Source organism: Wyeomyia smithii, chromosome 1 (genome assembly GCF_029784165.1).
Source record: "Wyeomyia smithii strain HCP4-BCI-WySm-NY-G18 chromosome 1, ASM2978416v1, whole genome shotgun sequence".
Taxonomy (NCBI): Eukaryota; Metazoa; Arthropoda; class Insecta; order Diptera; family Culicidae; genus Wyeomyia; species Wyeomyia smithii.
In genome coordinates this window covers 170389507-170399648 of record NC_073694.1, presented here as the reverse complement: position 1 = coordinate 170399648, position 10142 = coordinate 170389507, and the positions used below count along the sequence as shown (strand labels likewise).

The 10142-nt window shown below is 38.6% G+C and overlaps 1 protein-coding gene across 1 annotated transcript; it reads right to left on the bottom strand.

Annotated features, from left to right (window-relative positions):
- Nucleotides 1–5460: 5460 nt before the first annotated feature.
- On the bottom strand, nucleotides 5461–10142 carry LOC129734097 (dnaJ homolog dnj-5). Its single transcript, XM_055695824.1, has 4 exons — nucleotides 7499–10142; nucleotides 7333–7435; nucleotides 6999–7276; nucleotides 5461–6940 (listed from the first exon to the last, which is right to left on the bottom strand). The coding sequence occupies exons 1-4, from the start codon at nucleotides 9775–9777 to the stop codon at nucleotides 6835–6837; spliced, it is 2766 nt and encodes a 921-aa protein (XP_055551799.1). The 5' UTR covers nucleotides 9778–10142; the 3' UTR covers nucleotides 5461–6834.

Sequence of the window (10142 nt, the reverse complement as noted above, 5' to 3'; positions counted from 1 at the left end):
CTTACCGCATCTCAAGCAAGTATCCTTGCTTTTGCATGCTGTCTCCTTGTGTCCAAGTCGCCAGCATTTCTTACAGATTCGCACTGGATATACGTAGATTTCCGGTTTGCAGCATACTCCATATATTTGAACCATTCTTGGAAGCTCTGGTCCTTCGACTGTTATTTTGACTGAACGTGTGTTTATCAGATTCTCAGCTTCTCTCCTTTTAATTCGTTCGACACTAATGATCTTCTTGTCGCATATGGCGTTATGTCGAATTTCTTGTTCTGTAAGTTTAACTGATACATCTTTAATAACTCCGGTTGTCTCGGTCAACATTTTGGGAATATAGACCTTGTAGTTATACTTTCCCAAAAACTCTGAGTTGTTTAGTATTTTTTCTGTATCTTGTGGTTTTTTATACACTAGTTTGTATCTGTATTATCCTGCTTTTTTGAGTTCAGTGAGTTGGTCTAGGTTGGTGTCATGTAAGAATTTCCCTACCTCCATGGGTTCCAGTATTTTTGTTTCTTCTTTTACCGAAATTGGCTCAATAAAGAGTACATTGTATGCGTTGTTTTTAATGTAAACATTTTCTTTTGGTAAATCTGATTGTTTTTGTGTTTGTGTGTTAGGGGTTTGTTTCATTTGGGGATTTGTTACCTGTGTTTGTGGGTCGTATTCTGGTGTTTGTGTGTTTGTGTTTAGGTTTGATCCTGGTTGTGTCTGTGTATTCGTATTTGGTTGTGCTCGTGGTTTTTTGTCTTTTTTTGATTTTTTTCGTTTTCTGTTCGGTTTCTGTTGTTACTTTGTCTTGTAGTCGTTTCCTTTTTTTTTTTTTTTTAAGGGGGGATTTGTTAGTAGCTTAAGTATTTATGATAAATATTAGTAAATAATGAGTATGTGTGTCCAATCACAAATGGTGACTTCTCAACACTGTTAGAAATTTGTAATTTTAATTGTTAGGATTTGTTTGCTTTCGCAATTAGGACTTATCATTCGTAGGGATTTAAACCTACTTGTCAGAAAAGGGGAAGTAAACTTACAACTAACTTAATTGCTAACTTATTGGCTATAAAGAGAGCTTATCGTAGCAATTGAGGATTGCAACGATTTTTGTCGAAAATTGTTAATAATTTTATTTGACATAGCTTCTAATGGTTCAACACCAGCAAGTCTATGTAATTCGAGTGTACCAAACCAAGGAGGACGCTTCAAAATCATTTTCAGAATTTTATTCTGAATCCTTTGGAGCGTTTTCTTCCTTGTTGAACAGCAACTTGACCAGATCGGTACAGCATAAAGCATTGCTGGTCTAAAAATTTGTTTGTAAATCAAAAGTTTGTTCTTTAAACAAAGTTTAGAATTCCTGTTAATGAGAGGATATAAACATCTCGTATATTTGATGCACTTGGCTTGTATACTCTCAATGTGCTCTTTGAAAATAAGTTTTTTATCATAAATTAGTCCCAAGTACTTAACCTTGTCGGACCAACTCAAAATAACCCCATTCATCTTGACAACGTGATTATTGTTTGGCTTGAGGAAAGAAGCCCTAGGCTTATGCGGAAAAATTATCATTTGAGTTTTAGAAGCATTGGGAGAGATTTTCCACTTTTGCAAGTAGGAAGAAAAAATATCTAAACTTTTCGGCAATCGACTGCATATGACACGAAGACTTTTTCCTTTTACGGAAATGCTTGTGTCATCGCAAAACAATGACTTTGTGCATCCTGGAGGCAAATCAGGAAGATCTGAAGTGAATATGTTGTACAGGACTGGACCCAAGACTGAACCTTGAGGTACACCTGCTCTGACAGGAAATCTATCAGATTTTGAATTCTGATAGACAACCTGCAGAGTTCGATCAGTAAGATAATTTTTTAAAATTTTGATTAGGAAAATTGGAAAATTAAAAGTTTGCAATTTCGCAATCAAACCTTTATGCCAAACACTGTCGAATGCTTTTTCTATGTCTAAAAGAGCAGCTCCAGTGGAATAACCTTCAGATTTGTTAGCTCGTATCATATTAGTAACTCTGAGCAATTGATGAGTTGTGGAATGCCCATGGCGAAATCCAAACTGTTCATTTGCAAAAATTGAATTTTCGTTGATGTGTGACATCATTCTGTTAAGAATAATTCTCTCAAACAGTTTACTTATTGAAGAAAGCAAACTGATTGGTCGATAACTTGAAACTTCAGCTGGGTTCTTATCCGGTTTTAAAATGGGAGTAATTTTTGCATTTTTCCATAATTTGGGAAAATATGCAATTTTGAAGCAGCAATTGAAAATTTTCACTAAAAATTCCATTGTGCTCTCAGGGAGATGTTTGATTAGTGTATTAAAGATTCCATCGTCACCAGGTGCTTTCATATTTTTGAAATTTTTAATAATTGATTTAATCTCATTCAAGTTAGTTTCAATTATTTCTGCAGGTAAAAAATTCTGGGAAGAAATTAAATCAAATTGACGTGTGACTTCATTTTCAATTGGACTCACAAAATTCAAATTTGAGTTATGAACACTCTCAAACTGCTGAGCAAGTCTTTGAGCCTTTTGTTCATTGGATACAAGAAAACGTTCACCATCTTTTAAAACTGGAATAGGCTTTGAAGGTTTCTTAAGAATCTTCGACAGCTTCCAAAATGGTTTTGAATATGGTTTCAATTTTTCAACTTTAGTCTCAAAATTTTGATTTCTCAGAAGAGTAAATCTATGTTTAATCTCTTTCTGTAAATCTTTATAAATAGTTTTAAAAACAGGGTCACGAGAACGTTGATATTGACGTCTGCGGACATTTTTCAAACGAATTAGAAGTTGAAGATTTTCGTCAATTATTGATGAATCAAATTTCACTTGAGCCTTTGGAACAGAATAATTCCTGGCATCAACAATTGCACATTTTAATGCTTCCAAAGCGGAATCAATACTCACTTCGTTTTGCAAATCAAGCTCATTATTGAAATTTCTCTCAATATGAGTTTTGTATCTTTCCCAATTAGCCTTGTTATAATTAAAAACAGAGCTCATAGGGTTTAAAACTGATTCATGTGATAAAGAAAAAGTTATTGGAAGATGGTCAGAATCAAAGTCAGCATGTGTGATCAAATCACTACATACATGACTTTGATCTGTCAGCACCAAATCAATTGTTGAAGGGTTTCTTACAGAAGAAAAGCATGTAGGACTATTCGGAGACAAAATAGAATAGTATCCTGAAGAACAATCATTGAATAAAATTTTGCCATTGGAATTACTTTGAGAATTATTCCATGAACGATGTTTAGCGTTAAAATCGCCGATTATAAAAAATTTCGAACGATTTCTGGTGAGTTTTTGTAAATCACCTTTAAAATTTTTAATTTTTGAGCTCGCGTGTGCATTGAAATGGTAAATATGCTGCGGCAATAAATAAAATCCCAAGTTCAGTTTGAACTTCAATTCCCAAAGTTTCAATAGCTTTCGTCTCAAGATGGGGAAGAGCACGATGTTTGATTCGGCGATGAATAACAATTGCAACTCCACCGCCGGAACCCTGAATCCTATCATATCTATGAACCACGTAATTGGGATCATGTTTTAATTTTATGTTAGGTTTCAAAAATGTTTCAGTAATAATTGCAATATGCACATTATTTACTGTTAAAAAATTAAAAAGCTCATTCTCATTGGCCTTCAATGAGCGAGCATTCCAATTTAATATTTTAATTGTTTTATTTAAAATCATTGCTAAATTTTAAATTAGAAACAATTTTAATAGTAAAATTTGTGCCTATTTGAATGGCTTCAAACATTGATTTTGCCTGCAACATGGCGTTCATAAGATCGAACATTGCCTGTTGCAAAAAAGAAAGTTTACCTGCCGTAATAGGCCCCAGGCAGTTGACATTAGAAAAAATATTTTCGGCAGCAATATTAGCTGGAGTAATAGGTGTACAATTATTTTCTAGCGTGTTTTGCTTACCCATATTAACGGTCATTTTCGAACTACCAACACTAGGCGGTATAATGTTCGAACTACCTGTAACCTGTGCATAAGTTAAACGGGTATGCAAAGGAGTAGATAAACTATGCGTCACTGGTACGCTTGGAGAATTTTGTTTTGAAGTTGGTTTTAATTGAGAAATTGAATTTTGTTTACCTTGCCTTGCCTTAACAATTGCTAAACGGACTGGGCATTGATAAAAATTTGACATATGGTTGCCGTTACAATTCGCACAGCGAAAATTTTTACTCTCTTTCACAGGACATGTGTCCTTTTTGTGAGAAGAGTCTCCACAATTAAGACATTTTTGGTCCATGTTACAGAATTTGGAACCATGGCCATAACGTTGGCAAGTACGGCATTGGGTGATATGCTTTTCACCTTCGCCATACTTCCTATAAATTTCCCACTTTACACGCACATTATACAAAGCATGTGCTTTTTCAAAAAATTTTAAGTTGTTAACCTCATTGCGGTTAAAATGAATTAAATAATTAACAAGGGAAATTCCAGTTCTCTGACTGTTTTCGCCTCGTGATTTTTGTTTCATTAGAATTACTTGGGTAGGGGCTATGCCAAGTAATTCTGTTAAAGTAAGTTTGATCTCATCAACGGTTTGATCGTTGGTGAGACCTTTCAAGACAACCTTGAACGGCTTGGCGTTCTTGGTGTCATATGTAAAAAATTTGTACATCTTGTCAGTTAAATACTGACCAAGACGATCACGACCCTTTACTGAGTCGGCTAATAAGCGGCATTCACCTCTACGGCCAATTTGATAGGTAACTTTAACGTCAGAAACAAACGTTGAAAGTTCCTTTTTTAATATATTAAATTCAGAAGAAATAGTTACCACAATAGGTGGAACTTTCTCCTTTTTTAAAGATTTTATATTGTGTATAGTTTCATTATTGGTAACTTCCATTTCACCAGCTTCTTGCTCAGGCAAAATATCAAAAGGATTGTCACTACAGACACTCGAAGTGTCAGAAAGAGATGCCTCTCTTTTCCTCCCCGCAGCGATGCGAGGTTTCTTTTTCCGTCCAGCCATTTCAGGTGATACGAAAAAAGTTAAAACAAATATTAAATTCAAAAGTAGGTAGTCTTGAGAAAGACTGATGGGAAATAACTTTCAGGTAGTCTTTAAAGACACACTGACAAAACACAAACTTTGAAGCTATAGGCAGTCAAAGACCAGTCCACAAGCAACCGAAAAAACGTCTGATCTGTAGGACAGTTCATCAGATTCAGATGTAGTCGTTTCCTATTTTGTTGAATTTGGTTATATAAGTCTTCGCCTGAGAATCCGTGGAAAGTTGAATCATCCATGTCATCGTCCGTTGTGGAGGGCAGAGGGGTATAACCCAGTTTCTTACCTTTATCGGGTGGTTCGGGGTTTGTGCTATCGCTGTCCATGCTTGTTAAAGCATAGGCAACTGCTTATCACTAACAACAAAACTAATTATCACCTAATATTACCTTTGCAAAAATTGTATTTTCTCTTTTCCTTATAGCTAATATTAAAATAAAGAAAGGTTTTTTCTCTATCTATTACTGTGATCCAGTGGAACACCGTAAAAACAAAATGGCTTCCAACAGACGCGATTGCTCGAAGTAAAACTTCACTACACTTGACAGACTCGGCAGTTTTGTGTACGCTCTCTTTGGCGGTTAGAAGGAGAATGTCCGCTTACTTATTTACTCCATGAAAGAACAAATGTATTAGTTGACAATAAGTTGATTCAAATGACAGAATCGTTATACATTTCAGATATACAAAAACTCAATATTGACAGATTTTCCATGTTAAAAAAATAATGCATATTTCTTCGTTTTAGGATAACAGTTTTCTGGAAAACGGTATTTTCTGGTAGATAGTTTTCTGGGCATTGGTTCATTCCGGATAATAACTTTCTGGGGATTAGTACTTTATGGGTAGCAGTTTTCTGGTGATTGGTACATTCTGGAATTTTGTTTTCTGGGGAAAAAGCATACAATCATTTTGGAACTTACGCGGTTTTTACGCGGATTCCGTATTTACGCAATTTTTTTTTCTTACGCGGATTCCGGAAATTCTTTACTCGGATTCCGGAGTTTACGCGTTTTTTTACTCGGCACGTATCCCCCGCGTAAGATGCGACTTCAGTGTATTTGACTTCTGATTAAAGTAACCCAAGACTTCGAAAAACTCATATAATTAAATTTTTGGAAAACTAAACTTTTGCACATAATTTTGTTCTAATCAAATCAGTTAGATCACAGTTCACCAATTCTATTCAGGTTCGAATTGGCCTGATTAAAAATGGAACTTTTAGTAGCAGTTTCTAAATTCCTGCGCATGTTATTGATAAGTAACAAGAGTTTGAAGATCATTTTTCGAAGTAAAAACTGATTTCTCTCCGCGAGGAGAGGGTTAATGTCCTACATCCTTTCAGTTAGAAAACTTCTTGTAACAAATAGAGAATTGTTCTTTATTTGCGCATCATAAACACAAACTTGTTCGTAACGCTCTTTATTTCAGCGTTTAACTGCTTCAGCTACGGTGCATTATTTTAGAGTTGCTATTGAACGACTCGAAGCGAACTTCAATCGCCGCTTATTATTTCAAGATATATTATTCATATTTCCTCTGTCTCCACCGCATAAACTTGTTGACAAACTAATTGGCCACTTGAAAAGCAAAAATCTTTCGTACCGGATAGTAGCGGTACGATAAAAAAATGGAGACAATCAGAGTAGAGACCGAGGAAATACTAACCACAGAGATTATAAGCGGTCAAATTAAAGCTAAACACTAGTTAATCTCTACAATGCGTCGACTGCAAACTAGAATATCTAAGTTACATAATGAGACGATGTCCAAATCAATTTCTACGATGTCGCCGACGAGTGTTGCTCTGTGCTTGCTGTTGTCCTGGTTGGTTTTGCCCGCCATAAATATTGTTCAGGAAATCGTCCAAGTTTGGTTCACTACGAGTGGTACATGATATATGATGTTTCCAACACACAATCACAAGGAAAAACTTACCTTGGTGAAGCATCCTTGCGGGTACGACCATCCTTCTCGTGCGATTGTCCTTGGCCACTTGCGTGTTGGCCTTGTTGTTGGTTCTGTTGCTGCTGTTGTTGCTGCTGCGATCCACCAAGAACGATGCGATACTGAACAATATGCGAGTTGGGTTGCAGATGAGACAGAGCTCCTTTCTGACAATTTGCCCACTCAGTAATGTCATACACGTTTCCCTCCATCATAGCAAGGTATTTCCAACGCAACCCGAAAAAGCTAGTTTCGGCCCAAATATCACCCTGGAAGCAGATCCTTTTTATCATTTCAAGCTGATAGAAAGCAAAATTGAATGTACCTCTCTAGCGGAATGTCGAATCTTACACGAGTTACACTCTCTGGCGGCGTAGTGAGGCCGCCCTGTAGGCTTACGAGGATGTCTGAGGCAGCAACTACTACATCTGAAAGCCAATGTAAAACAAGCCAATGTAATTACATTCCTCGTCACCAAACCATTCACTTACCGGATAGTATTAGCGGCTTCCGAGATTTTTGTGTGCAACTGCGTTAGCAGATCGTTAATTTCAGACCAAGCTTTCTCAGCATTAAGAGCTTCAGCCAAGCTTTGATCGTACGCTTTGCGGTTCTCCGGTTCGCCTATCAACTCGAACGATCGCTGCAACACTTTAAACGCTTCCTCCGCACCAGGCTGCTTGTTTTTGTCCGGATGTACCAGCACGGCAATCTTTTTATAATGCTTTCGAATCTGCTCCTGCGAACAATCAAGCCGAACACCGAGTATACTGTACGCATCTTTACCCTTGCAATTCAGCAGCGAAGACATTGCCTCGTCTGCTGTCGTTGGCAAACGTCCATCTTTGTAGTAATTTTTATTGGAATCGGCTTGTTCATCAGTTGTAACGGAATTTTTATTTCCACGTCGCCAAAAAGCCCACTTCGAATCTTTGCCAAACCGATTATCGAAAGACATCCAAACGCCTTTAAACCATGCCCCAGGTCGATTCTGCTGTAGCTCCTGTTTGATGCTGATGACATGCTGCTTACAGTACTGGTAAGCAGCTATCAAGTAATCCCAGAACAAGCGGAAACTCAGATAAACCACGTCGCTTACCAAAGACCACAGCCATAGTAAAACAATCACTGTGTACTCAATCCATGCGTTGATAATCTTCTGAATGATCACGTATTTTTGATTCTTTCGTGGGCGCTGTCCTCGTTTGCTGTTTGTTTGTTGATTATTTTTTTCTATTTTGGTACGGCCCGAAGCTGCAGTGCGACCACTTCGCTTGTGCGAACTCCGTAGTCCGGAACCATCGTTAGAGTTGGTTTTTTTCACATTGTACATAAAAGAGTTTTGCGGTATCTGCGATTGGGAATCATCATCATATTCCGCGGAATCTTCATCTTCATCACGACCCTCCTCATTTTCTTCCAATTCTTCAACCTCCTCCACACTGGCCGCATCCTTTCCAGAGGCACTTTGAACATCCTGGATTGTGTACGAATCATTAAAGTTTCGTGCCCGATTCTTCTTGATAGCATAACCATTCCCGCCTTTTGCTGATTTGCTTGTTGTGAATTTTTCCGCCTTTTTAGTCGATTTCTCAGCAGCAACAGTTGGTTTGGAACCCCCACCGAGAAGCTCTCCGGTGGGTTGTGAAGTACCAGTACTTCCACTAGATTGTGTACCCATCGTCGACTTTTTTGCACCCGTGCCATTATTTCGTTCCGGTTTTCGAGTAAACTTATCCTCCAGTCCACTTGCAGCAAGCTGCGTCTTTTTATTGTGGCCTTTATTCGGTTTATTTCCATGACCACCATTGGACCCGGCTGGGGAAGCGACATGCTTTGTTGTTACAGCTGAAGCATGTCCAAACCCACCATTTGTACCGTTCGAGGATGATGGTGCAGTCGCAGTCACTGTCGATGGGGCCACGTTCTTACTAAGCACATCCGAGTAAGACATTCGCATCGGCTTAACCTCCGCCACCATCCTTTGCTTTTTGTTAACATTCTGATTTAACTTTGCACTGTTATCATCGTTCAGCTGGTTGTAATTATTGATATTAGTGGAAGATGCAGTAGTAGAAACCATAGGTGAAGGCGATGGCTGTGGAAGATTAACCGTCGGAACGGAAGCGGACATTATTACTGATTGGTGTGCCGGAGACTTTTGTGCCGGTTGCGGCTGCTCAGGCAAAGGTTGCGATTGCGGCTGGGTCGACTGCTGAGCTTGAAATGATGGTTCTTGAGAAGATCGCGGTAAGCCCTCTGCGAGAAGTGATGGACCACCGCCACCAAAAGGCGAATACGTTCCGGAGATAGTTGGAGCCCAATTTCCAACGAGTTGATTAATGAGCAGATTGGTGTTGCTGGCCGTGTTTTCCGGAGGAACTACTGTTGTTGGAACTGGTGCTGCTGACTGCTGCTGTTGTTGATGAAACAAATAGCCAAAGGGCGGCGCCGGTCGTACAAAATTGTTGTTGCTGGAGAATAGCTCATACTCGTACTTTCCAGGATTATTTAGGTTAACATCTTCATTGGACTGGTGATACACTTTAATAAAATTCCCAAATCCATCGGATAGCACAGTAAAATTATCCGCACTTGGTGGATGCCCATGGTTAAAGCCAGAGTTAGCGCTTGGCTGGAAGTAACTGTTGGAAGTACCACCAATTGATCCATCCGATGCAACAAATTGCTGCGGTTGTTGCTGCGATGGATGATTACGCTGATCCGGAGCCCAAAATGCTTCATTCTGTTCGTTGCCGGTGTTTGCCATTGCAGCGTTCGTTGATCTTGCCGGAATAACAAACCAGCTAAACACGCACTTACTTTGCGCATATACTAACGACCATGGTCACCAATACAAGCAGCAGTGGATGTGCTTTTGATGTGGAACTTTTCCGTTCGAACCAGGATCCGTACTTTGTAACAAACTGTTCGACTCACAGTACTTGTGCGTACAATACTTTTGAATTATAATTATCCGATAGCTGTAGTAGGATATTTCCGCCGATCAAAGAAAAAGGTTCCAGTTTAAAGAAAGGCAGAAAATTGTGCAAGGAAACTAAAATTGTAAAGAAGTGCACCACAGTTCTGATTTGCTGGAGAGTTTTCACGCAGGCAATGTCATTGTCAGTGCGA

Bases quoted from the DNA above. Each gene is read 5' to 3' on its own strand.
- LOC129734097 (XM_055695824.1), bottom strand. From the start codon at position 9,777: ATGGCAAACACCGGCAACGAACAGAATGAAGCATTTTGGGCTCCGGAT. The intron at 7,436-7,498 runs GTAAGTGAATGG...ATTGGCTTTCAG, and splicing joins GAAGCCGCTAATACTATCCG to ATGTAGTAGTTGCTGCCTCA. The intron at 7,277-7,332 runs GTACATTCAATT...ATCTGCTTCCAG, and splicing joins TTCGACATTCCGCTAGAGAG to GGTGATATTTGGGCCGAAAC.